Source organism: Bos taurus, chromosome 3, assembly GCF_002263795.3.
Source record: "Bos taurus isolate L1 Dominette 01449 registration number 42190680 breed Hereford chromosome 3, ARS-UCD2.0, whole genome shotgun sequence".
Lineage (NCBI taxonomy): Eukaryota > Metazoa > Chordata > Mammalia > Artiodactyla > Bovidae > Bos > Bos taurus.
In genome coordinates this window covers 91,949,623-91,977,263 of record NC_037330.1, presented here as the reverse complement: position 1 = coordinate 91,977,263, position 27,641 = coordinate 91,949,623, and the positions used below count along the sequence as shown (strand labels likewise).

The 27,641-nt window shown below is 52.4% G+C and overlaps 1 protein-coding gene across 3 annotated transcripts in view; it reads right to left on the bottom strand.

Annotated features, from left to right (window-relative positions):
- Positions 1 to 27,641, bottom strand: part of SSBP3 (single stranded DNA binding protein 3) — a 166,341-nt gene that overhangs the window by 30,634 nt on the left and 108,066 nt on the right. For all 3 annotated transcript variants that reach the window (XM_005204571.5, XM_005204572.5, NM_001104986.1), the window contains 1 exon segment: positions 18,707 to 18,796. In XM_005204571.5, coding sequence (XP_005204628.2) covers positions 18,707 to 18,796 — 90 coding nt within the window.

The window sequence follows — 27,641 nt, the reverse complement described above, 5'->3', positions numbered from 1 at the left end:
CCTTCCCCAATGGGTAACCAACACCCTCCCAAATCTTCATGCTCTGCATCTCTGCTACCTCCACTCAGCCTGAAAGCTCCCCCATTTCTACATGCGTGTCCAGGTTCTGTCCCAGAGACTGGATGCAACAGCACTGTACACTTGGCTTGTTCTCAGGAGCACAGAATGGAACTCCACGTTGGGGAAATGTCTGCTCATGTAGATGACGACAGACGTGTTGTGTTGCCCATCTTCACGAGACTGTACGGCATCTGCTGCCCTGAGCTTTATTAAATCACAAAAGAGTGTTCTTTCCTTTCTTGTCTACATTCTCAACCAAAGACTGACAGGTCAGTTTAGAGAAGACAGACCTTTGGTCTTTTCACCTTGCTACCCACTCAAGCAAAAGGCTATGTAGGAAGCAGACCAAAAAAGAAAAAGACCCTGCTTTAAGATTCTAACCTTTGTTGGGATATTGGCTTTCCTCTTCCCCAAACCCTGCACAGCTCTGGCAGGCAGGTAGAGAGGGTGGAGGTAGAAGGTGAGAGAGGGCAAGAGCCTTAAAGCTGACAACAGTGAGTGTTGTTACCACACAAGTCCACTGCCTCCCCAGTGGGGCCTTCCTGGTTTCCACTAGAAAGCTTTAGAAGAACCCAAAATAGGTAAGGATGAGCCTCTGCATCCACGTCTGGACCTTGGAGGCTTTCCATCCAGGTGCTGCCTAGTCAACTGGGAGAGGAGGTGGATAGGGGCAGACATCTGAGGTGCACAGAATATTAGGCTGGACCAGGATGGGGGTCGTCCCACCAGAAACTTGGGGAGAACCTCACCTGCCCAGCAGTAACCTGCTTGTTGGTGGCTCTGACAGATCAATTCTTCCAATGATCTTCATTTATGGGGGAGAAGAGAGGCACAGGACAGAGGTGTGACTTGCTCAAGGCCACAGAGATGAAGCTGGTGGCTGAGCCATCACTCCAGTCAAGAGATCTCTTCATATCATCCCCCCATCCATTGCAAAGAAACAGGGTTTGAAGAGAACTGGGTTCATTCAAACCCTGACTCTCTGCCACTGACTGTACTTCCCTCCATGATGAAATGGGAGTAACTATAGTAAGAACAATGAACCCACACCTGCCACACAGTTCTAGCGGCGTCACCTGGATCAGTTCATGTCACTCAACTTCTTGCAGGAAGGGAGAACAGGCTCAGCAAGCCAAAGCCACTTGCCTAGGATTACAAACTATTAAGTGGTGGGTCCAGGCGGATTCTAGAGTCCAAGGAGCCTAGCTGGTCCACCATCCTATTCCTACAAGCCCTCGAGCAGTCAGAGGCTGAAGGACTCACCCACATACATAGCCTGGGTGCCGACCTCCCACATGTCTGGGGTAAGGAAAGGTCACAGAGGTGCACTGGCCTCGTCTTGTCTTGGCCCAGGAAGCTCCCAGGCTAGCTAGGGAGAAGGACGAGGACACAGTGACAAACAGGCTGCAGTGTCGGGCTAAAACTACCAGGGGCTCCAAGGAAGGGGACAGGCAAACTGAGGCCCAGGGTGGCCACAGACGGAGGCCAACGGGAGCAGGGGTGAGAACAAGGTCCCTTGGTGGGTCAGAGCTCTCAAACTGTTCCATACTGCCTCCACGGGGTGACAACAAGGAGACTTGACACTGAATCTGGGAAAAGGAAGGAGACATGCCCACGTCCTGTCTGGACCTCAATCTGCCCCAGAACCTGTTAATGGACTTGCCATTCCTCTCAGATGTTCCTGAGATCTCCGACCAATGACACGTAAGCCCCGCACATCCTTACGCCTTTTCCTGCCACTTCAGCGTTGAGTGGTCTAACATCCAGTAACATCCAGGGCCTCAGGAGGCTCTGCCATGGGTGTGACAGAGGCAAATGCCAGGCCATTCCACTCCAACTCTGGATGCAGATGGTTTAGTGAAAGAGCCTTTGCCGTCATTGATGTGGTGGGGAGCAGAGCACAACGGATCAGAGGTCTCGGTAGAAAAGCACCTCAGGGGACTTCCCCGGTGGTCCAGTGGTTAGGACTCTGCTCTTTCACTGTAGGAGGCACAGGTTCAATCCCTGATTGAGGAAGTACTGTATGCCTCGAGGTATGGCCAAATAAATAACTTTATAAAAAAGAAAAGAAAAGCACCTCAGAACTGTCAGCAGGGCCCAGCTATTGCCATGTTTTGATCATCTCCCCCAAAGCCATTCTTGAGAAATGTGCTTGTGCATGATGTGGGTGGGGAACACTTCCTGGCATCCAGCCCAACTCCTCAGGACACACTGTGGGTCCAGTTTCCTTACACGGAACACGGGACATTCTACAGATACGTCAGAGAGGTGGTTCAGCTGACAGTGACGGGCCTAGATCCCCAAGCTTCCACAGTCCCCACGCCTCACGCTCCAAAGCCACTCACAGCCCATCTGCATGGAAGGCAAGAACTAGACGTATACTCCGCAGGAGCACCCTCCTGAGCCTGCTGAAAGGCCACACATCCTCCTTTGTGAAGCTTGACCTACTCTACCCCAGCCAAGCACACTCCAAATATGGCACATCCTCTATGGACGTCTCGCCTTATCTCTGGATGTCACATGAGCTCCTCCAGGGCAGTGACACAGTCCCCACGTGGACGTCCAGGGCAGGGCCCGAGCAGAACGCTGAGCCTCAGCCAGCAGGCGGACCCCACAGCCACAGTCAGCCAGCCCTGGGGGGAACACATCTAATACTTGGTGTTCAAGGAACCAGGAGGAAACATTGGTAACAACAGGGTAACCAAGTTGGTCCTCTCAGCTAAAGACTCCTGGGAGTAAGGGAGGATGACGTCTTAAAATTAAAAACCAGATAGGGACTTCTCTGGTGGTACAGTGGTTAAGAACTCGCCTGCCAATGCAGAGGATTTGAGTTTGATCCCGGATCCAGGAACTGAGATCCTAAATGCCACGGGCCAACTAAGGCCGCAGGTCACAACTACCGAAGCCCGCGCACCTAGAACCCAGGCTCCACAACGAGAGGAGCCACTGCAATAAAACCAAGCATCACAGCTAGAGGAGCCCCTGCTCATCCTAACTAGAGGGAGCTTCGCACAGGAACAAAGCCCCAGCAGTCAAAAACACAACTTAAAAAAAATCGCTTTACAAAAAATCATCTGTATTAATTTTTAAGGAGAGAGGTAATGAAAGCTATGTGCTAAGTTTAGTATTTCCAAAACTCACGGCTCCTTCTCCAAATGCCACCCCACACTCCCCGAAGCTGCCTTCAACCTGCCTAGGAATCATGGACTCTCAGAGAAACAGAACTGAGACTGCGTCCCAGGTTTTCTGGGTACAGAGGTGGGCCAGTGGGGAGAGCTCAGCCATGAAAGCCCAAGGCACCCGAGCTGCAGTTCTGCCTGGCATCCCCAGCCAGGCCCTTAAGGGCACAAGGAGTCCAGGTGACACTCCTTGCAGAAAAGCTCTGAGAGTGCTCTCACACACTGCGTGCTTCATCATCACCACCTTGGCCAGATCTGCCTTTAGTCAGAGGGCCTTCGGGGAAAGGGGACCTGAAATTTTAGGTTGCTAAGAGACAAAACGTTCCCCACATCCCCGTCCCCCTCCCCAACTCCTGAGGGCCGGGGGCGGGGACACTGGCCACTGGAGAGGCAAGGCTGCAGGGATGGGTTTCACTGACTGGCAGGGGGAGACAAACAACCCACATTATTGGTGGCCTTGTGTAATCCGCCTATTGGGCGTGTTACTGTAATTGAGTGAATATAAAATTACATTAATTATACACATGGCAACAGGCGTGCAACAGACAATCCAATTTGCTCCTTGGACACGAATGCTGATGGAAAATGCCGTAAGCCCATTCTGGGGAGAGGGCCAAGGTGTGCCCGTGTGCCACTGACATCCACATCCGTCACCACAGTCTACCTCCGCCCACAGCCTCCCTGCAGCAGGAGGCTGACCACCTGGCGGGGTGACAGAGGGTGGGCTCTGAACTGCCCCCTCCCTCTGACATGCAGCTCATCACAGGAAAAGTTATTTCTTCATTTCAACCCACGGGAACGAACTTGGCAGTGGCTTTGGACAGTTGCCGTCCTATTCTGGTTCTATCTGTCCCCTCTGGGGAAGAGATGTCTTCATGTGTGTGGACATGGGCAGAAAAGGTCAGAGGTGGAGCTGAAATTACCAACTCGAGGGGACAGAGGGGCTGAGCTGGGCCATACTCAATCATGAAGCCATGACCAGGTGGGGGCTCGGCCCTGGGAGCTCAGTCAGGGGGCTGTTGGCCGCCTAGGAGACGAGCCCACAGCAATCATGACCCTCCATGGGCACAAGGCAAAGCAGGGGGCAAGTGGTGGCGGCCCGTCTTCCTGACATGGGGGGGAAGTCATCAGTGAAAGGCAGACAGTACACGGTGTGTCCCCCTCGGGTCACCTCTGCATAACGTCAGGAATCCGCACAGCCACCGGGGTCCGCTCAGTGCAAGGTCAGTGACAGACACACTGATTCCAGCTGAGCAAAGGCCCGGCTCCCCTCCCCTCTCCTCCTCCCTGGGCCTCTCGGAGGAGCCAGGACAGCGCCAGGCAGGTGGCGAGGGTGAGAGGTCCACACGCTTGTGAATCTGGCTTCCTGAGACAGGCCGCCAGACACCTGCAGGAGGCGTTCAGAACATGTACTCCAGAGGTCCCACGGAGACAGAGACGCAGAATCAGCAGGAGACGGTTTTCAAAACAAAGGGAGGAAGCACAGTAAATGAAAGTACAGGCAGCAGCGTGGCATCCAAGACCTAACACAGAGCCCCCCGCCCCTGCCCCGTGCTGCTCCCGTCTGCCCCAGCCCTGAGCACGGACAGGAAAGCTGAGCCCCAGGGATGTGCTCCCAGGTCCAGGCTTGGCGCCCTGCACCACACCTGGAGTGGAGGCTGGAGGTCAGCTGCCACTTGAGGACACCAAGAGCACGTCCACGACACTGAGCTGCCAGAAAAGTCAGCAAGCTATGGCTCGGGGCCAAGGCTGGCCTGTCATCTGCTTTTGTAAATAAAGTTTTATCAGAATACAGCTATGTTCATTTCTGTACCATTTGAATCTGCTTTCATGTTACATTTGAACATATCTGAGCAGTCAGGACAGAGACCAGATGGTCCACAAAGCCTGAAATATTTATTATCTGGCCCTTCACAGAAAAACTTTGCTGATCCTTGAGCTTAGTAATGGTTTTCAAGACTTAAGAGGGAAAAAACTGGATTTTTAAACTCAGCACTACGATTTTTAGGAAAAAAAAAATTATTTGGTTATGCAGGGTCTTACTTAGTTGTGGCATGTGGGATCTAGTTCCTTGACCAGGGATTGAACCTGGGACCCCTGGATTGGGAGCATGCAGTCTTAGCCACTGGATCACCAGGGAAATCCCAAATTGGGGTCTTTTTAAATTCTCAAGAAAAAGCAAAACAGTACTAGTATCTATCAATACCTTCTAACTTAAACCTCACATCTCTCTAGTAAGATAAATGAAGCAAAAATCAACCCCATTTTACAAAGGATAAAAATGAAGTCCAGCAACGTTACAGTATTATTTACCAGAGCCAGGATTTATCCCACTGAGGACAAGAGATTGTGCCCAGACCTGGGTCAGCAAACCTGAGTTCTGGTTCCCCCACCAACATGCCATGTGACCAATCTCTGAGCCCCAGGTTTCTGGGCCACTGGTCTTAAACAAAATGATCTTTCACTATTATAATACAATACAATAAACAGCCTTCATGTCCAGCTGGTTGGTTCCAGAGTATCTCCTTGCTAACGATCTTCCCTATGTTCATTCTTGCCGCAATGCTGGGGAACACACTCCTCCCTGGCTTGCCAGCACAAAACATTCTGAAGACTTGATTCCAACCCTGAGTTCTTTCAGGAGGTTTGTGCTGTTTGACCTTCTCCAGTGCAATAAATTCTGAGTAGTTCTCTAGGGTCATTTCAGGAAAGGGCTCTAACCTCAAATGCTGTGGTGGAGTGGTGGAGGGGCTAGTAGAGGCGACTCTGCCTCCAGCCATTGCTGCTAAACACCTGAGGCCTCGCTGCTAAAGATTCTTTGCATGTGCTGTGTCCACAGAACTGAGCACTCTTTCCAGGGACTCGGGAAAAAGCATTAATACACAGAACTTAGGGGCAAAACCTATGTTCACCCTGGCAGTGCACCCAGCCAGTGGGTCCCAGCAGCTTGGGCAAAGTGTGTGCTAAGCATTGGAGACACAAAAATAAGCAGGAACTGTGGCCTTCCCCCAAAAGTGTTCCTGGTGGTGCGGAGAGACCAAGGCACAACTGGGACCCTAACAGCTTTCAAACAGAGGCAGGCACCAGGTGCACTAGGGAATGAGGGGCAGCGATCGCAGAGCAATCACACTGAGTAGGCAGGAGGTGGAAGGCTAGCCTGGAGTTCCCTGGCAGAGCAGAAATGGAAGGCGCTTCTGGCCTGAGGTGGGCACCTGGCGGGGGCAGGAGAGGGCCTGGTGCTGGAGGGTCTCATGCACAAGATGGCGACCCTGGGGCTGGAAGTGGGGCTAAGGAGTGGGGTCATTAACCCTTGGGAGCTCGTGCAAGGGAGTAGCAATCAGACCTGTCTTGGGAAGCACACATCTGTTCCATTCCTTTCCAAAGATGCTTCTATATCCTCCTTCAAGTCAGAAGTAAAGACCTATGGCCCCTGGAAAACAGTGAGTTCACAGCTGTCTGGGGTGCTAATTCCCATCTCCTGCTGACTACACATGGAGTGTGTGCCTGCTCCCCCACTAAGCCACTCTCTAGCCCTGAGCAGCCAGCTCGCATCAATGTTGGTGAAGGTTTCCAAGACCCAGTCCCAGCCATGTAGGTTTCTGGCGGGCATCCAGAGAGCACACCCTCTTCTCCCCAGTGTCTACTGGGTAGAGACTGGTTCTCTGGTAAGTGGGAGAGGCGGAGACACACCCAGGATCCAGAACCATGCCAATCCCGCAGAACACAGGGAGGACGCCCACCTTGCCTAGCGAACCAAACCTCCCCACCCCCATCCCCAAAGACTGCCTTTTGCTCTGAAAACAGACAGGGCTGCAAAGACGCATCCCGCTCCTGCCTGCCAGCCTCCACACCACCTCTCGCCAACGCTCAGGCTCTGCTGTTAATCACGGCAGCACAGTGAAGGCGAGGTGCATATTAATAAGGCACTGCCTGGTCCACCCAGAGAATTCTTGCTCTACTTTAAGCTCTCTGGGCACATGCATGCACACAGCCTTTTTGCCCTACCCCTTTATACCCCGACAGACGATCCAAAAAGTACAGATTCATCATAATGACCAGGACAGAGAGACACAAGGCTGTGGGAGCTATAAATCCAGATGCCAGAATTCAACCCCAGCTGTCCACTGGGCAGAAGAGGGAACAGCAGAGTTAGCTAAGGTTTCCCCATTAGCTTTGTGGTTTCCTGGATAACTGGGTGGCTTCTTCTGCCTCTGTCTCCCTGAGCTTAGGGAATGAACCAGGTTCTTGTCTTCCTTCCTAGAAGAAGCAATAGGATGGGGTGAGGGAAAAGCCAGAAACCAGGGGAAAGATGGGCTTAAAGAGGCTGGCCCATGGTCACACAGACAGTGGGCTGGCACATCTCAGTGGCCACATGAGGGGCAGCTGTGTGGTGGGTGCTGCTGGAAGGGCCCCAGATTCGTGGGCCAGGGGTCTGGTCTGCAGTCCCCTTCAGAACTCCCTAACTTTGCCTGAAAAGAGGGCTGCCACCTTCCCAAAGAGAGTCACAGATCCTGAGACTCCAGTACTCTGTCCGGGGCTGTGGACCAGCCTCATCACAGGGTGGCTGCCCATACACAGAGCTGTGCTCAGATCCTCCAGCCTTGTGGGATACTTCAGGAAGCCCCTCTTTCCTGACTAAGCCTTCCTATTACCCGGCTCCTAGGGAGCTGACTCCTTGCCCATTAACATGTAACCTGTCTGAATGTGACAAGTGGCTCTCACCAACCCCACCTGAGGTGGGGAACTCTTCAGCCAACTCCACACAAGACATCTGGCCCTTGAAGTGCTCCATTACTTACTTCTTCTGCCCCTGATGCCCCCAGAGGACAAGGTTCTTCAAAGTACCACTATATCTCCCATGTCCACGCCTTCTAATGTTGTATTTTTATGATGAGCAGACTGAGGTGCAGAATGGTAAAAGCACTGCCCCAGAACAGACTGCAAGTCTCCAAAATCTTAGACCCTTTCCATAAACACAGTTAAGTCTCGTGGAGTCGGACACTATAATTAATCTGAGAAAGAGGCACTTAATCAGATCCACATTTTGGGTGTATCTTTTTTGACCTGGAGGCAAGGACAGGACAAGACTCTGTCAAAGTCTTCTTGAATAAAAGTGACCTGAAACTGAAGAGTCTTCAAGAAGGGGAGGGGAGAATTCTGCAGTGTGTAGAAGAGGCCATGCAGACAAGCTGGAGGGGCAGGGCTGGGTCTGAGAGCACAAGCTCTGGCCCTTGTCCCAGAGATCAACAGCTGGTCCATCAACAGGGCTAGACCACAAAGAGCTCTGAGTGTCTTACCAACAGCTTGGATTGGATTGGATTGTATCTAACGAAGGGATACCACTGGCAAGACGACGACTTGATGGAGTGAATGAGCCCCTCCAGTGACCTGCAGGGAGCCCAGGCTGGAGTCTACCTCGTGGACCAGGAACACCCGGAGCCAGAGACTGCCTACCTTCCAGCCCTGGGAGCCCAGCAGGGCCAGGCAGAGAGGCGTCCCTCCCGGATGTGCACTGAAGGATCAGATGGCCAGACGCCAGCCCCTGGGAAGGAGCCCTTGTACGGACACCTCCACCGCCTTTCATTCTGAACACATTCCCACACTCAGAGCTGGTGAAGCAGGTGGAGCTGTTCCTATTTTACAGGTGGAGAAACAGAAACTCCAATGATAGCCGGGTGAGTCACTAGTGACAGAACTCTGGAGTACAGTCAGCCCTCCGTACCCACGGAGGCAGAACTCGTGGGTAGGGAGGCAGACTGCACTCGGCCATTTTATATAAGGGACTTGAACATCATCGGCAGATCCTGGTGTCCAAGGGGTCCTGGAACCAACCCCGGTGGACACCGAGGGACAACTGTATGGGTGAAGACCCAGACCCCTGGGCGGGAGAGCAGATGCTAACTCACAACAGCGAGCTCACCTTGATGAGCCTGGCAGGAATTGGGCATACAACCTGCTCCCCTGCCAGCTCCTGTCAGCAGACAAGAGAACAAGGAGTCACCATGCCAGGGCCCAAGGGGGTAGCCAGGTGGGCAGGATTAAGTGAGGTAACACATTAAAGACCCAAATAAGACTCAGTACTTAGCAGGTGCCATAAACCCCAGTCTAACTAAAGGGTTAAATCCTAAAAAGGCAATCCACCTCGAGAATACCCTGAATCTCTTTCACACATCACTGCCACCACAGCTGTGCTAAGCCCCTGAGATAAACTTCTGGAAAAAGGAGAAAACTCCTGGAGGCCCTTGCTCTTGGTTGAGCTGGAAGACCTACCTCCACCCTGGCCTCTAGCTTAAAGAACAGCCCAGAATACTCCTGCTTGTGTCCATAACACAGGACCCGGAGTGCTTACCTAAGCCAGGTGCCTGGCAGGGCTTCACAGGCATTATTTCATGGTGTCCCCACCACCATCCCAAGAGGCAGGGGGTATATTCACCCCTAACTCTCAGGTGAAGCCGCTGAGGTTCAGATAGTTGAATGGACTTTCCCAAAGCAAGCGATATGCCAGCCCAGGCTCTATGACCCAGGGCCACCAGGAAGCACGTTTAGAGAGGGTGTGGGAGGGATGGGACACGCTGGGGGCAGGTGAGCTAAAGCCTCCAGGGGCCCAGCCACTGGGCCTTCTGACCATTGCTCATCCTGGATCCTGGACGGGTCATATTTCCAAGGCAGTAATCAACCATCACTGAACAGGAGTATGCGTGTGCGTGTGTGTGTGTGCATGCTAAAGTCGCTTCAATTGGGTCCAACTCCTCGCAATCCCATGGACTGTAGCCCCCCAGGCTCCCCTGTCCATGGGATTCTCCAGGCAAGAATATTGGAGGAGGTTGTCATGGCCTCCTCCAGGGGATCTTCCTGACCCAGGGATTGAACCTGTATCATACGTGTATATGTATAGTCAATCCTCAACAGAGCTCCACAAAGGAGGCATTACAATTTGCCTAGAGAATCTGGACAACCTCCCCAGAACATGTCACCAGGAGCAGCAGGGGGCTGTCCTGCTCCTGCTCACAGCCACTGCATGCTGTGCCAATCCTCTTTGGAGGCCTCTGCCACAGCTGGGTGCCCTCTGCTCCCCTTCCCCCACACTGTGCCCAGAGCTGAAGTGGCATCTCCCGAGTCAGGGAGAACCCTGGGGAGACCAGCACCCAGCACACAGCCAACACCTCATGGAGGCTGCGGCCTCCCCACTCATGCTCTTAACAAGTCTAACCCTGCCCTTTTGGTCTTAGAAAGAGATGGGGCTTTCTGGAACCCAGGGGTGGGCCTGGGCCTGGGCCTGGGATGTCATTGATTCCAAGGCCTTCATTTGAAGGAAGGAGCTTGTCAGGGAAAGGTCAGCTGGAGGGTTAATCTAGGCAGAAACCGAACATGAACTCACAGCCCACACTGTGTTGTCTCCTGCTGTGTTCCCCAGCTCTCAGAACCTCAGCAAGATGCTAGAAAGCCCTGTGACCACCTAGTCTGCCCCCAGAGCCCCAGGCCCAGCCCAGACTCCTCAAAGGGCAGCTTCTTCTCAGGGCAACATGCTCTTACTCAGGGGGTCTACCTCAACCCACATGATGCCAAGGCATGTTGTTACAGGATTCCACTGGAATTCCCTTCCTCAAACCTCTTCTGCTACTAGGCTGTGGAATGTGACCTTTTTTTTTTCTTTAAAGGAAAAAAAGCTCAGCATGATCTGTAGAGAACAGGGCATGAGCGGAGGAGGGTCTAGCCTGCCCCCGGGCCACGAGAGGTGAGGACATCATCTGGGGGACAGATGTGGCCCTAGTGCTGTGAGAACACTCATGGCAGAGCAGCTCTCCAGCACAGGGGGAGAACTCAGTTTTAAGAGAAACCCGGGTCCAAAGAGAAAAAGGATAAACCAGCCCAAGGTCCTAATAAACCAGAGGTGAGAATGCGCTAACACCTATCCTTGAGCATCAGATCCATAAAAGTCAGAGATTCAAGGAGTTGGTTCAGAGCTCAAGAGAAGGTCCGGGGGAGGCAGTCATGGCCACTGGGGTCTCCTGGGATGGGAGGAACAGTAGCTGAACACAGCCTGGCCTCCTCCACCCTAGGGTCCTTCCGGAGCCACTCCCCTGCCTCTCCCTGCAGAGGCATTGAAGCCAGGAGGGTTTGGGGCGGCTGGGACACGCAGCAGGACTGGCTGCAGCCCAAGGGCTCTGGGGTGTGGGGCCAGCTCCACGACAGGGGGCAGTCGAGGCCTGTGGAGCTGCCGGGTGCTTTGTTACCGAGCAAACCACCCAGGCACTGACTACTGATGCATAGCTAACAGGGCAGCAGACACTGATTTATGTTCAACTTTCCATTTCATCAGAGAGAGTTTACGGTGTGACCGTGTGGAGTTCACATTTGCGGGGAGGGGGGCAGCTCGAGTGTGCAAACGCACACACATGCCCACGGGTGCATACAGGCACACGTGATGGTCACGGCCGCAACTTTTTTTTTTTTCCTGTTTAGAAGAGAAGGTGACGGGGGCAGTTCTGCCTGACTTACCAGGAGTAACCTCCTGTCCACTGTTGCTAGGAGCCCCGGGTCGGTCATCTGCCCCGGGCAGACATTAGGCACCAGGCTGGCTGCTGGGCAGGGTGGGAGAGCAGCCCGACCTTTGAGAAGGTGGTACTGGCCTGAAAAGAAGGCTTCCCCCACCACTTCTCCTGTCCTAGCCTTTCTGCATGGGCCAGGTGAATGTGAGGGGAGCCTGCATGTGGGTTCACAGCAGGGAAGGGAGGAACAGGCCAGTCCATAGCGCTTTAGAGTGCCCTCTTGGGCACCCCTCACCGGACTGATGAGCAAACTAAGGCCCAGAGAGGGGAGGATGGCCCCCAAGGACACATGGCAGTTTGGAAGTAGGGCTGGACTCAAACCAGGGTGTCCAACTCCCAGGGCAGGGCTCTTCAGGCTTAAAGGGCACCCCTGGCTTCATTTCAGTAACCAAGAGATGCTGCTGGTGTTGGAGCCAAGGCTTGGAACAGGTGGGAGCTGGGGGTGGGAACAGCAGCGGCGCCCCACCTCCCAGCATGGCCGAGGGCCCAGCATTTGGGGCGCCCCGCCTCCTCTCTAATCCTTCTCAGCAGGGGTGACCCTGCCTTCTGTCAGTCTGGAGGCAGACAGCAGGGCAAGGGATGGGGAGGAGGGGTGCTTCTGTCCCCTGGAGGGCCTGGCACTCCCAGCCCTGACGCAGCACCTCTGTCCTCCCGCACCGACCTCCTCTGCTCACCAGGGAGCAGACAGGGGCAAGGGGCTGGGGTTGGAGAGCAGGCCCAGGGAGGGGAGGAATCCGCCAGCAGACAGAGGGCTCATCAAGAAGCTCTGAATCCCCCTCGCCCCGTCCAGAGCCTCTCTTCCCTGAGCAACACTGTGGCCAATCTGAGCCTCAGTTTCCCCATCCAGAAGTGGGAACACTGTCAGCCCTCAGGCCTACCTAACAGGCAAACACGAGCACAAAGGGAGAACCTTCTCTAACCTGGAGAACGTTCTACCAGCAGCCATGAGAAGGGTTCACCCAGTTTCACTTTAGGGCCTGCGAGCACAGCTGGAGAGGCCAGGAAGGGCCAGTCTGGACAGCCGTGGGACCACGTGCGGGGGCCCTCCCTTGTGGACGGGAGGCTCCGACAGGGCAGGAGGCATGGGAGACTCAGCGAAAAGTTGGCCCTCGGCCCTCACCTGCCTCCTCCTGCTCTGCTCCCCAACCCCCCAGCTCCAACACCCAGCGAGGGGCCACCCGGTCGAGAGGGGGCACCAGCCACAGCATTTAGTCACCACTCCAGCTCAGGCCTAGCCACCTCCTGAGATGACCACAGCCTGGGCTCCAACCCCATCTGGCCACCCGCTCCAGGCCACTGGGGCTTTTCCTCGGACCACCTCACTCCCCCTCTTAGGAACCTTCCATGTCTCCCCTTTGTCTTTAAGTTCGTGTGTCCATCCAGGCCTCCTGCCATCCCAAACTTGCCCTTTCACATCACGCGCAGGCACACTGGCCCCTCCATGTAATCAGTCCTGCCTCCTGCACCAGCCAGGCCGTGTGAGCCCACTGAGGGCAGGGTTCGTGCCCTCTTTGGTTTGCACTGCTCATGGCTGAGTGACTGGGAGGTCGCTGTGCCCTGAGGGACCACGTCTGGTCGATGAGTTAACAGTTGATCAATGAGCCCAGGCCAGGGCTCATGTGGTCCTAACCTCAGTTTCACCAGCTGTCTAATGGGGATCCGGGCCCCCAGCCACCAAGTCTTCCTCCCTAGCAGTGGGCTTTGAAAACCTTAAAAACAAGGTGGTTTAATTTTCCCCCAAGTCTCCCCTAGTCCCAGACTCGCCAGAGTGGCCCTTCCTGTGGCAGCCACTTTCCAGCAGGAGGAGACTCGGTTCTCTCTGTGCTGCCTGCTCCCCGCTGGAAAGGAAGCCTGAAAACTAGGGAACTGCTCGAGACGCTGCCACCGGCATGTTCTCATCTGCTGGATGCTGATCTTCCCAGGAAACATACCATCCCACCCCAAGGCTCACAGTCTCCCAGGCTCTCTGCTGGGTATCTAGTCTCTACTTGGTTACAGCCAGTGTCAAGGAACTCACTACCTCACTGTAAAATCAGCAGGTGGTAGCAATGCCTTCCCTGCAGAGACGTCAAGTGGCCTCCCTCTTCTTTTCTAAGGAGGATCTGAGATCTACAGGCTGACCTCACAGAGGCGGGGCTGAGTATATTCTACATGGCAGAGCTTCAGGTACTTCAAGTCAGAGCCCTCCAGAGGCTGTGTGTTTCCCAGAGAAACCCCAGCTGCCCCCATGGCAGATAAGCAGAGACGTGTATCTGATACTCTCGAGAGGAAAGGACCAAGGCTCTGTGTACCTCTCTCCCTCTTATTTCTGGATCATGTCTCTGGTTCCTGGGCTATAGGCATCAAGTGCTGCTTCTCCCCTCTCCTCCTCTAACTGATGGGGGAGGTTCTCCGGAACAGACCTTAACCTCCTTCCAAGGTGGTTGGGCTCGGCCAGAACAAATGAGGCCTCACTGGAACAGGGGACATCTCAGTCCCTACATGTCCCCTCATCGTGGTGCGAAGTATCTGGGGATGTTCAGAGCAGGTCAGGCTGAGACTTTGGTAAAGGGTCCGCCAGGGCTGTCTTTTTCAGAGAAGGCACGGTTTTTAGGCCTGTGGCCTCTGCTGGCATTTGAATGGAGACACTGGCTATTTCTGAGAGAAGATGGCTAGAGTTTCTCTTACTCCTTCCATTATTTTCCCCCCTTTTCTCTTGTTCTCTATTCTTGCTTCTAGATAATCAGATTTGTATCCACATTAGGACCCTGACTGCTATGGAAGAACTTGAGGATCAGGAACCAGGAAGCTGAGTTCAGGCTCTGATTACAGCCCTCAGTTGTTAACTCTGGGCAGGGCATTCACCTTTCTGAGTCTCACTTTCCCAACCAGCCACGCCTCCTCTGCAGAAACACTGTGATTAAAATGAAAGTAAGCTGCATGGCCAAAAACACTACATAACTGAAAACAATTATTGGAATTTAAAACAAAACAAGAACAAAAACAGTCTGTACCCAATGCTCCCTTCTCCATGACCCCTCTGCCCTCCTGCAATTCCCCAGCTCTGGACCTAGAAACCCTCATTGGACAGTGCCTCCCTTCAAACCACCTTAGGGCCAAGGAGCTGGGGACCCACCCAAACCAGTGGGCCTGGCCAAAGCCAAGCTGAGTTTGCCAGATGTGCAGCCCAACTGACTTAAGCTGCGTGGAGGGGGAAAAAAAAAAAAAGCCACTGCTTGATTATGTAAAATCCATCTGGATTCAAAGCAGAAAATTCTGTAAGAAGGGCCCTCAGAGACCATCTGTCCACCCCCTGCTTCATCTACTGCTGAGGAAACTGCAGTCCAGAGACGGAAAGCAACTTGGCCGAGGTCACTCAGCAAGTACATGGACAAGCAGGGGCGAGCACAGGTGTCCTAAGACTCCAGTCTTTGGTGTCCTCCGCACTCCATACCACCATCCCTGGACCACCCCCTGGTCTGGTCAGATTGCTGCATCTACAGCTGGGGGCTGGTTGGGCTCCACTCCTGGAAATAAGAGTGACACAAACTCACTTTAAACATTTCCCGGGTCCTCAGTGCATGCGAGGTGCTGGGATGCCAAGACAAAGGAGGTCTTTTTTTATAAGGAACACACTGATTGAGAATATCCTTGCTAAGTTCTCCCATGACCTGGAGAACCCCACAATATTCCCCAGTAGTGGAACAGTAAGGTATGGTCAGGTCAGGTCTCAAACATCTCCCGGTCAGCCCTCAGCTTGGTAACAAACACATCTCATGCCCAGGACCATAGGAACTGTCCATCTCAGAAACCCCAACATGGAGTAAGGGAGAGCAGACAGATGGGACCTCATGTGATGATGGCTAAACCTTCTGATCCCAAGAGTGGCTTCGCAGCCTAGCAGTCAAAGGCCCAAGGAAGAAAGTTCCTTATGTTGCTTTCTAAGGGGCCAGGGGTAGGGGTGGAAAGCTGATCTCTTCCACCCACCCTGGAGGCCCCAACTAAACTGAGTACCAACTAGGGTTGGAATTCTGACCAAAAAATGGGGCTGGCCACCTTGGGACAGAGTTTGACCAAAGATGATCAGCCAGACTAGGCTGGCTCCTCGGTGGAAAGACCCTCCTGCCGCTGAGCTGTCTGCCAGCTGTGGTCAAGTAGGGGAAGAAGTTTAATTGTTGGCAGCAGATAAAACCTTCAATACCATCTCTACTTCCCTTCTAATATCAGAGTGACCGCCTCCAAGATGAGCGAGGGGCAGGGCCAGCAATCAATAGCTAATACTCCTGCTGTGAGTTGGCCTGTTCTGGAAATGAGCAGTCACTACCTGCTTAAGAGAGATACCTTTTCCCCACAGCAGTGACTCAGCCCGAGTGGTTCAGCATCCTGACCAGGAAGGACTTCATCAGCCTTCAACTGACTGATGGAGAAAGGATGCCCCTTCGGGTGAGGGTCGGGGTGGGGGTGTAGCCAAAGTCAGCCAAGAAGCAGAGAGGTTGGGGCACACAGCCCCCTGCTCAACAATCCGCAAGCTCTTGATGGTTCACCCCGATTAAGGATCAGAGAAGACCTCAAGTCAAGGATAAGGGGTAGGGGGTCCATAGCTACCTCTGTTGGATGGTACCTGGCAGTGGCTCAATAAGGACAGGAGTAGGTCTGGGCTTTCTGACCACACACCCCTGAAACATCACAGGGGAGGGCATAAGAAATACATATGTCTGGAGTTAGGCCTTAACCATGGGCCACTGTATCAAAGCAGGAAGCTGGGAGCTGCCCACATATCAGACAGACTTCTCCTTGCCCCAGACTCAGGCCAAAACAGAAGTCAGCGGCCTATTTAAAAAAATCCAGCCGGCTGTTGTCCCCTTCTTCTTGCCACCGTGGCCTATAATGGGCACCTGGATGCCAGCGAGCAACCTCAACAGGGATGCACACAGATGGAGCGTGTATCTGGGTGGTCTCTGTCTACCAGACGGGAAAGCCACTTCTGCACTGTAGGAAGGGCAGCCACGGTATCTCTGGGGAGGACATGAGCCTGGGAGAGAAGTTCCAACTGGAGAGAACACCAGGGGAAAGACCATTGCCTGGCTGCAGAAAACCGTCCTCAGCGGCTGGGAAGGTGGGTGCCGCTTGGCATGGACGACCCTGTCAGGCAGTGGTCCTTCAAGCTCCTGTCTTTCTTGGGTCCACGGATTTCCAAGGTTTTGAACATCTCACTCTTTCTCGTAAGTCTGGCCCCTCTTCCCAGCGCCTGTGGCCTTGTGCCAAGCCTCACCCCAGGCAGTGCTTGGTCTGGTCTAACCTGGAGCCTATACACCCACTTCCATTCCTGAGACAAGGCCCCAGTTTGGACCATATGCTAGGAACACAGACAAGACACATGTGTGGCCATCCAATACCCTAAGCTTCCATCCCCAAATCCCTATCACTTTGCTCACTGCCACCTTGGTGGGCAACCTGCAGTTTTCTGTTGAAGAACAGCCAAATTTCACTGATTTCCCTTCTTGGCTGGTAAGCAGCATGTCCTAACCCTCCTCTCCTGAGAGCGAACATCAACTATAACGTGAAACATTGCAAAGCAGACATGTCTTCTAGGTCATCTCCCACCCAGGGAGAAAAACCCCTTAATACCCCAAGAGGCACCTGCCCCATTTTTGCTCAGATTCCTCCAGTGCCAGGGAGCTTCCTGTGACCGCTGTCCCACTGCTGGAAGCATGCGGTGTGAAATTCTGGCTGTCACCAAGCCACAGTCTCTTCAGACTGTGTCTCCCTGGCCCCAGTTTTGAATTCTTGGGCTTCCCAGAAAAATATCCACCTTCTTTTCTATATAACAGCTCTTTCTAGATTCTTAATCTGGAAGAGCTAACCTTTCAAAGGCTGGCATCACCGACTCAATGAACATGAGTTTGAGCGAACTCCAGGAGACAGGGAAGGACGGGGAAGCCTGGTGAGCTGCGGTCCCTGGGGTCACAAAGAGTTGGACAGGACATGGTGACTAAACAACAACCAACCTTTCAAAAGGTGTGCATACCTCAGGCAGATTCTCAAACCCGACTGAGGAGAGGTTTGAAAGCATGTCAACCCCAAGAGCTCCATCATAAAAGTTCCTTCCAGCCCCCACAGGTCAATCCCTCTCCAATGGCCAGTTCCAGTCTCAATATGGTTTCAATCAAATGAGTCCCCAGAGGGGATAACAGAGATGCAAGAGGTGGTGCAGAGGGCGTGGCGAGTGTACTCACCCAGCAAATCAGAAAGCTGTCTCCCCACACCCCACACCCCACACCCGAGAGCCCAACAAGGTGTCTTTTGGAGAAGACCCGGCTCTCAATCCATGAGCGTGGCTCCTGCCTTTGGCGGGCAGAGCATGGGCACAGATGCTTGTGGGACGCCTTCTGTGATCACACTCGGAAAAAATCAAGCGGTTAACCAGAGGGAAAGGATTCCCAGACCTGCCAGGATGGTGGGTTTTTTTGGTTTTTTAGATTACGCCTAAGGTTTGTAGTTTGGACAGGCAAAGTAAACAGTGACAATGACAGCACCAACAAAACAGAAACAAAGAACAGTTTACTTGTTTTGTTAAAAAAAAAAAAGCCTTTTGTTAAAAGACAGCCCTGCACCGGCCTTGGAAGCAGCCCCACTGCCTCCCAACCAGGGGCGGGCTGTGTCGTGAGCGCGAAGCTGGCGTGAAGAAAACAAACTCCGGCAGAAGTGACAGCACGCGCCGGAGGTGTCTGCTCTCCAGCTTTCTCTGCTCCCCTCCTTGGTTTTTGGAAGAGGTGGTGAGAGGGATGGGAAGGGAAGGGTTTGAACCAGCATGAAGCAACTGTATTTAGACCATGGCAAACTGAGCTGCTACTGACTTCTCTCTCTCTCCCTCCCTCCCGCCTGCCTGGGGCCTGGCCTGGAGGGAAAGGAGCACAGGGCCGAGGGCCTAGCACGTACCTGAAAGAAACCCGGAGGGATGGGGCCTCCCGGCATGCCATCATTGGGGGGAATGTTGCCAAGCACGGGGCTCGGGGCGGCTGCTGCACTCTGCGGAGACAAGAGGGTGGAAAGTAAGAGGCTGCACCCATGTAGACAGACGGGAGTTCTCACTCCCAGCCCCCTCCACCTTCTCCACCCATGTCCTCCAAAGACCCCCCCCCATCCACACAAAACACCAGCACCTTCCCAGAACTGTCACTCAGTGGGTAAGAGATGAGCTCTCTGAGCCTATGCTTCCTCATCACTAAACCCCACAGACAGAGAAGCCTCGTGGCTACAGTCCATGGGGTTGCAGAATCGGACGTGACTGAGCAACTAAACCACGACCACCACCACCACCACCAGAACGGGAGGGCAATGCCCACTCTGGCGTGCACACACCCTTCCAAGCAGCAGTAGCCGTTAGTGAGCCCCGCCTCCCCACTCAGTTGCTTTAGTTCTGAAAAAGCCTCCGTAGGGCAGGCGAGGTGCCTCATGAATGGGGGTGCCCTCGCCAAGACGCTGGCATGCTGTACAGAGCAGAAGATCAATGAACGCCCACGGCTTAGTGAATCTACAGACAGACCAGCTGGGAAAGGCCCGGGAAATGCGAGAGGCGGGCAGGCATGTCGCTGGCCCCGTCAGGGTCCTGGGGGCCAGAGAGGAGGTGGGCTGCATTGTCATTACTTTTTCTTTCAAATGCTGCTCTTCCGGCATTTACCTGGTACATCTGCCTCAACAAATGCGTCCCAGGGGTGAACAGACGTTGCTCTCCCCAGCCTGGCCTCCTTCCAGACAATCTGTGTCCCACCTGTTCACATGGCCGGCATGTCTGTGCCTGGCCCCGTGCTCACATGGGCGGGTGAAGCTGAGAGAGAAGCCCCCGGGCCTGACCGCCCACCTGGGCCGGTGCTCTGCTCCCCACCACACTCTACACCTCGCAGGGCTGCTCCCACAGGAAGCCCAGACCCAACCTCGAAGGTCCCCAGACCCCACCAGGACTGAGCTTCTGAGACATAATCGCCAACTGTCCTCCTGGGGGTTCTGATGGGTCCTCTGGGACAACACTGAGCCCCTCAAGGTCAAGAAACAGAATGCTCTTCTGTTACGATTTCAGCCTGATGTCACCACTTCTAAGTCACTTCTCCTGCCCTTTCCTCAGCCACAAAACAGGACCCAGAACTCCTAACTCCCAGGGAAGGGAATGAGGGACTGTATGAATCCCCCAAACACACCACATGCAGCAAGAAAACAGACAGCCCTGGGAACCAGTACATTGGGGTTCAAACACTGTTTGCCTGGACTAGTGAGGGGCGGCCATGGCAAACCACTCAGCTTTCTGCACTAGGTTCCGGTCGCGGTGGGCCTAGCTGCTCCTAAGCGTTGGGGAGGATTAAGCAATGGGATGGGCTGTGTTTTGTAACCCAGGGAAGCTGGTAATCTGGAAGTAAGGAGGACTCGGGAGGCCCACAGTGGCTGTTTCAACAGACCTCAGGTAAAAGGGAATAGCGTGGGATGGGGCTGGCTTCTCTGGCCCAACATTCCAAAATGATTCGGTGTAAAGAGAGTCTGCCAACTATCCTGCAATGTGTTAAAAAACCCCAAAATACCAGGTTCTCCTCTTCCTACCTCCTTAGGTTGGAGGAGAAGCCAGCCCTGGTTGAGCCCCCCGCCCCGGTATCATCTAGGATGAGGGCTGCCTGAGGGAATACGCCTGGTTATCCATCAGCTGCACTCTTTGTTTGCGGTTGGTTGTTCTGCGAAAATGCAACTTTTCATGATTTACAGCCAACAATTACTCTGCAGCAGCAGCAGAAAAAAAAAAATTTTTTTTTAATTTTAAATGGAGTGAGGTAAACACCCTCCTATGCTGTCTTCAAGTTCTTCCACAGACTGGTTTTACACTTAACTCTTTAATAGTTCAGCAACTTATTTTGGTAAAGAACATAGATTTTACTCCTCAAATGGTCTACCAGCTTGATACAAGTTTTCCACTCATTTGAAATCAGGGACAAAAATCCTTACAAAGGCATTGGATGGTTTCTGAGCTTTTAAAAAATTCTGTCCTAATTCTGTCCATTCTAATGATCAGAGTTTTACAATTTTATTATCTTCAATTCTTTCGTGGAAGTTTTCTTATTTATTTTTATCTGCTTATCCTACCAAACTTCTATCATTTACGTAAGTCATCTTCCTACCAAAATAAAAGAATTCTTATATAATTTGGAGGGAAACTGATACCTTTCCAAAACAGAGGTACCCTCTTAGGAGGTGATCTTTCTCAAATTACTCATATTTTCGTTCAAGTCCACCAGTCAAGCAAGGAGGGTGGGTCAATGATGCTGATCAGAAAGGTGGGCAAGGGCAGGTGATACATTTGGGAAAACCAAAACCCTCTCTTGCCCTGATTAAATGTTTTACTCAACAAATGTGACACTGACTCGTTCTCAGGGTGAAGATGGAAACGGTGGCGCTCCTGACGACAGTGTGAGAAAGACTGAGTTGATGGCCCAGGCCCAGGCAGGGTGGATGGCAGGGGCTGTCTGGCCTGATGCTCAGAACAAGCCAGGTACTTTCACACCGTCTCTCCCTGAACCCCCAGGTGGCCTTCCAAGGCAGACACAAGCACCCTTACATTACAGATGAGAAAACAAGTGTCTGTGTGGAGAGCAGACTGAAGGTGGCCTCTTCCTACTTATCCTCAGAGAGTCCACATCTACTCTTCCTCAGCCGTCAGCTCAGAAACAACACGTGGCTTTTAAAGAAAGATCTGGAAAGCTTCAGCAACTTGGTTCTTTAAATTAGCATTATTCATTTAATATAAAACACTTTCTTATTATAGGACACAGCAGAGTAAAAAGAAAATTAGTCACTGTTTTTTGTTAAATAATATCATAAGCACTTCTCCTCCTCTCATTAAATGGTCAAAGAAAACATGGTTTTTTAATAAGACTAATATTATTCAACTAATTTAATTAACAGGGCATTACATCAGTGTTTGCTAACTTAGTAGCTACAAAATGGTATCTCTTTGATTTCTTTGGTATTTTAACTTAATCTTTTGGATCACTAACCTTTTAAAATGGTTTACACTGGCCATTTAGTAAAACAAATGACAAATCATTCATGTCGTTAGCTGTTTAGGTATTTGATGTCTTTCCTTAGTAATATACATGAGCTCTTTATACCTTAAGGATATAACATATAGATATCTTATCATTTAAAAGAAAAAAAAAAAACAACTTTTAAATGAAAACTTGAACCAGGTGCATGACTTGCAAGGCTCCCCTGACACCAAAATCTCTTTTTCCTACAAGATCAGGAATCCACGGTCCTTTGAATGTTAGGGATGGAAAATCCACAGTTCTAGTAGGGGGATGGTATAATTCTTTGACATCTGGGTGGAAATGGACATTTGCTACCCTCCAGTGAAAGGAAGGCATGTCAGTAGTGGCTCAGGTGTCAGGAAGCTGGAGTGATAACTTATCCTTTATAGGCTCTTCCAGCTGCAAAATTAAGTAGCTCTGCAGTGTTTAACTCTGTGTCTTAAAGTATGACAGTTACTGCCATTCTTTGATTTTGAGGCAAACAGAAACTTGTACAAAACTTTCAAAAGGGCAGAAAAGGACAAAAAATAAAATGAAAGCAGCAACCAGTGTCACAGGGAGACCAGAGGGTTAAGAAATCATTCTTACACATGAAACCCAATCCAAGGGACCTCACCCCACATATATCGATGTGAGGCTGCCCTCACCCCTACACCTCAACAGCACCTTTACCCATCCCTAAGACCCAGCACCATGAGAGGCATACAGCAGGCGTTCGGTAAACAATTACAACTTTTATTGTTCAAAGACCTGCTCAAATCTGGCCATCTGGAGCCAGGCCTTTCCGGACTGCTAGGAATCGGCCTCTCCCTGTGGTTTCCAACTTGGAGTTAGAACTCCATTAAAGCACTCAGCAAAGTGTCTCATGTGAGTTTTCTCTAAAAACACAAAACCAAAACCAAAACCCTCTGACATTCACAGAGGCTTACAGCACGTTGGGGCTATAGTAGGTGCCCAGGAACTCTTCCACCGGAGTAGAGGAGGAAGGAGTCAGGAGCCAGAGACCTCCCGCATGGGCTTGGGTAAGCCCCTGCCTGCCCTGGGCCTCTGCGGCGCCAAGTGTCAAATGATGGAGTTAAGAGAAGATGACTTCTGGAGCTCTTCTTCCAAAGTACTCTCCCAACCCAGTCCATACACCTAGCAGGAGCAGGGATTAGAAACAGCAGCTCCTAAATTTTAGGAAGGCAGACTCTAAATTTTACCTTTTCCCATTCATTACAGAACTCTTAGGACTTCCAGGGCAGTGGTGGTGCAGTGGTTAAGCATCCACCTGCCAATGCTGGGAACACGGGTTTCATCCCTGGTCTGGGAAGATACCACAAGCCGCAGGGCAACGAAGCCTGTACCACAAGTATCAAAGTCCAAGCTCTAGAGCCTGTGCTCCTCAACAAGAGAAGCCATCACAATGAGAAGCAACTAGAGAGCAGCCTCCAGTCGCTGCAACTAGAGAAAGCCTGTGCACCACGACGAAGACCCACCTAAGACTAAGGAAGTATTTAAAAACAAAGAATCAGATCAAAAAAAGAACCCTTAAGAGGTCAAAACTTCAGCACCACCTACAAACCTATTGATTATCAAAGCCTGGAGATAACAGCCAGCTCATGACATCTGGGCTCTCCCCTGCACCAACCGCAACCCCAACAGCCCCCCTTCAGCAACCTTTATCCATATACGCGTACGTGCACACATGGACTAAAAAAGGCAGAGTCAAATTGGGCATGCAGTTTGGCAACTCATGCTTTTTTTTTTTTTTTTTAAACTAACTAAAAATTCTTCTCCAAATAGAAAACAGGCCTTGCACTGAGTGGTGTGGCCCACTGCAGCCAGCTGCCTCCTCCAAGCCTCCGGGATCTAGTCCACTTGGAAAGCCTTAGGTGCCTTCAGACATCTGCCTGAAGCTGTAAAAGTTCCCCTCCCTGCCAAGTATTTTATTTTTGTTCACAGCCAGGGAGCCTTCCAAGGAGGGCTCATTCTACAACGTTCACCCTCAAGAGTAGGGTCTCTTTATGACCCCAGAATGGCTACACAGCCACCGGGGCTTAGGGGTTCACTGCAGCCCCTCAGCTCTGTTCATGTGTTGCAGATGCCACTCCACCAAACTCTGCTGTCAACAGCGAGGAGAGACCTGGACACTACCCCTGTCCCAGAGTAAGCACATTCTACCCCCCACTCTTACCCCTGGTAGAGATGCAGGGTTCAAACCTGCAGCCTTGGGATCTGAGCCACAGCGAGGAGCCTTGAAAGCCGTGCGAGGGAACCTGGGCTTGCCACTCAAGGCAACAGGGAAGAGATCTCAGCAGAAGAGCAAGTAGCTCAGGACAGTTGAGAATCCTATCTGACACCTCTTAGCCCGTGCCAGACATCCCAGTGCATGCCTGACAAAGTCACCCAACAGCACCAGAGTACCCAAGGCTCCACAAATGAACAGACTTGGCAAGTTCTGGATGTGGGCCCTTTCCTCAATCCATAGCAAGGAGTCCCATGCGACTCAAGGAACAGGGTCAGTCAAGAGGGACCAAGAGACAAGCTCCCAGGAGCCTCCTACTTCACATCTTGTATATCCTGTGGTAGGTGACATTCATGCTTCCTTCAAGAAGCAGAGCCTGGTGAGGGCGGGGTGGGGGTATGTGTTCCCTACAAGACAGGACCTTCCAGTCTTACCCTGAGACCCCCAGTTAGCCTCACCCACAAACTAGCATGGAATCCCCCACCCATTTTTTACTCTCTTAAAAAAAATTATTCTGTGCACAGGAAGCTCCTGGAAAACAGAATAAAAACACGCTCAGAGTGAACGGCGGGACTCCTGCCAGGTCAGCCAACCCCTCCTGACTGATTTACAAGGCTGCAAAATGGAACTTTGTTCTGCAAATCCCCTCCTTCCTCGCCACACCCCAATACCCAGGCGTGTAGCAGCACGGGGCCCACATGTGAAACCACCAAGTACAGCCTTCCTCGACTGAAACTCAACGCAGGCCACGTGGCCAGGCACCCAGGACACAGGGGTGCGTGGTGTACGGCGGTGTGCTCACAGCTCGGCAGCAGAGGACGCTTGGGGGGCTGGGGAGGGGGAGACAGGGGCGCTCCAGCTCTGAGAAATGAAGGCCTGTGAGAGAAGTTCATATTCCAGGGAGGGAGGGATGTTTACACAGGTGTCATCAGGTCAGAGGGTTCAGCATTCTGTGCAAAATATGGAATTCACAATTCAAAATACAACATTCTCTGCAAAATATAGGAGTGACCTGGGACCCTCTGGGCCAAGCTTCCTCAGTTCAGTTCAGTTGCTCAGTCATGTCCAACTCTTTGCGACCCCATGGATTGCAGCACGCCGGGCTTCCCTGTCCATTAAGTCGGTGATGCCATCCAACCATCTCATCCTCTGTCGTCCCCTTCTCCTCCCGCCTTCAATCTTTCCCAGCATCAGGGTCTTTTTCAATGAGTCAGCTCTTCCCATCAGGTGGCCAAAGTATTGGAGTTTCAGCTTCAGCTTCAGTCCTTCCAATGAATATTCAGGACTGATTTCCTTTAGGATGGACTGGTTGGATCTCCTTGCAGTCCAAGGGACTCTCAAGCGTCTTCTCCAACACCACAGTTCAAAAGCATCAATTTTTTGGCACTCAGCTTTCTTTATACTCCAACTCTCACATCCATACATGACCACTGGAAAAACCATAGCCTTGCGTAGATGGCTTAGGTTTGTTGGCAATGTAATGTCGCTGCTTTTCTCCCCCAAGTTTCCTAGAGGGAATTTTAGCAGCATCAATAGACTGAAGATATAGCTAAGGGAATGGAGAGAATCTCATCACCCAAACAGAAAGGCCAAGACAGAGAAGCGGGGTGGCTAAAGTGGAAGGTACAGGAAGAGGCCTCTCGGTTTTATGTGCAGACCACAGAAGAGAATCCATTTGGAGAACAGAGGTTCTAATTCTGCAGCTTGGAAAAACACACAGAGCTGTTGCTACGTGAAGAGACAGAACTGGCTGGAGTTAAAAATAGGTTTGGATGACACAGGGGAGTGAGCAACACAGGATCCCTGCCTCCAAACGGCCAGGGGGCCATCACGCGCGGGGAGGAAAGGACGTGCTCGCTCGTCGCTGCTGAGGGATGGCCCTGGGTCCAGGGGCAGATGCTCTGAGCCACCAAAAGCTTCTCCAGATCCGAGCATCAGAGTGGAGAGCCTCCGGGAGCGGTGGGCCACGTCACCTCGGGGTGGCTCAGGGGGACAGGGTGCGAGCGCACTCAGGATCAGAGGGTGTGGGTTTCGTCTCTGCTTGGCCACAACAGAGCCACGGGGACTGCCTCAGCCTCCCCTCTGAAAAGGGGGGAGCTATGTCATCCAGCACCACCTGGCATTTCCTGGGGATTATTAGGAGACAGAAGAGACCCAGATGGAGGGTCCTGGGATCAGGGTTCCAGGTCCGGCTATAAACCACCTGCTGTATGACTCGGGTGAGCTTCTTGCCCCCCAGGCCTCTGCTCAATTCCAAGTGAGGTGGCTGAGATCCTGCTGCTACAGTGAACCAAGTGGGCATCACACCGAGCTCTCAGCCACACAAATTGAGAAAGGGTGACAAAAGCCCCAGCTCACACGGCCAGGCCGTCAGACCCAGGAGAGGGCTGTCTTGACACCAGAGCTTCTTCCCTAACATCCCCACCTCATTTCTATCTCCTGAAAAGTGAGATGGATGCAGGAATGCAGAGAGAGCAGGCAGAGAGTAGCAAATGCCTTTTTATCCTGATCCCAAACCCCTGGGGAAGGGGATACGATTTACTTCTCAACATCCCTGTGAAGGTGTCACTGCTGTTTACCGGTAAGAAATCAGGCCCAGAGAAGTGCATTATCCTGTGTTCTAACTTCAGTCTCTCTGTCCCTCCACCTCTGATTTCGGTCCAAGAAACCTAAATAATGCACCCCTCTCCATCCTGCCACCAGTCCCTACAAAAGAGAGTTCTGGGTGCTTTTTGTTGCTTATGAAAACAAACAACAGCTCATAGTAACATAAGGTAAGCACAAGGCATTCTCTACATCTGAGATCATCCACATGTTTTTCTCTTCCCAGAGTAGACTGGCCTTCTAACTGCTCCTTCCGGCAAGTATTTCACTGAGTTGGTCTCCACTTAGGGTGCGTGCATGCTTGTGTGTGCCTGTGTGTGGGAATGTAAGATCTCACTAAAGAGTCTGTTGGATCTAACTGGTAAATTATCCTGGGAAGAGAAGGAGAAACAAGGCAGGCGAGGAGCTTAAAAAGGTTAGGAGCACTTTTGACACGGCCATGTGTTCAGCAAATGCTGGCTCCTAGGCCACCAGGGATGCTGTGCTGTGCCTGCTGGGGTGGGAGACGACAGAGGCTCGGCTCTGCCCGTGAGGTCCAGGGGATGAAATGAAGTCTCCACAGGAGAACTGAGGGATGCGGGAAGGTGCTCCGGGCGGGCGCCGTGAGGTGGGGATTAGAGGGATCAGGGAGGCTTTATGGAAGAGGTGGCACTCAAGCCAGGGCCTTAAAGGACAGCGAGCCTCGGAGATGCAGGAGGTGATAGGGAGGTGAGAGATTACTGCTGTCATCTTAGCCCTCCCCTGGAACCAGGCCTTCTGACAGCTTCTCCTTCAGAGCATAAATCCCGTCAGGCCTCTGCCCTCCCCAGCCACTCCATCTCGCTGACGGGGTGGGCATGGGGCTTACCCACGTCCCCTCCCCCAGAAGGGGGAGGAGGCTGCCCACTCAGCTCACCAGCTAACCTAGGTGCAGCTCAACCAGCTTCTCTCCCCATCCTCCTGGATGACTGGGCAGGGACTATAGATGAGAAAACAG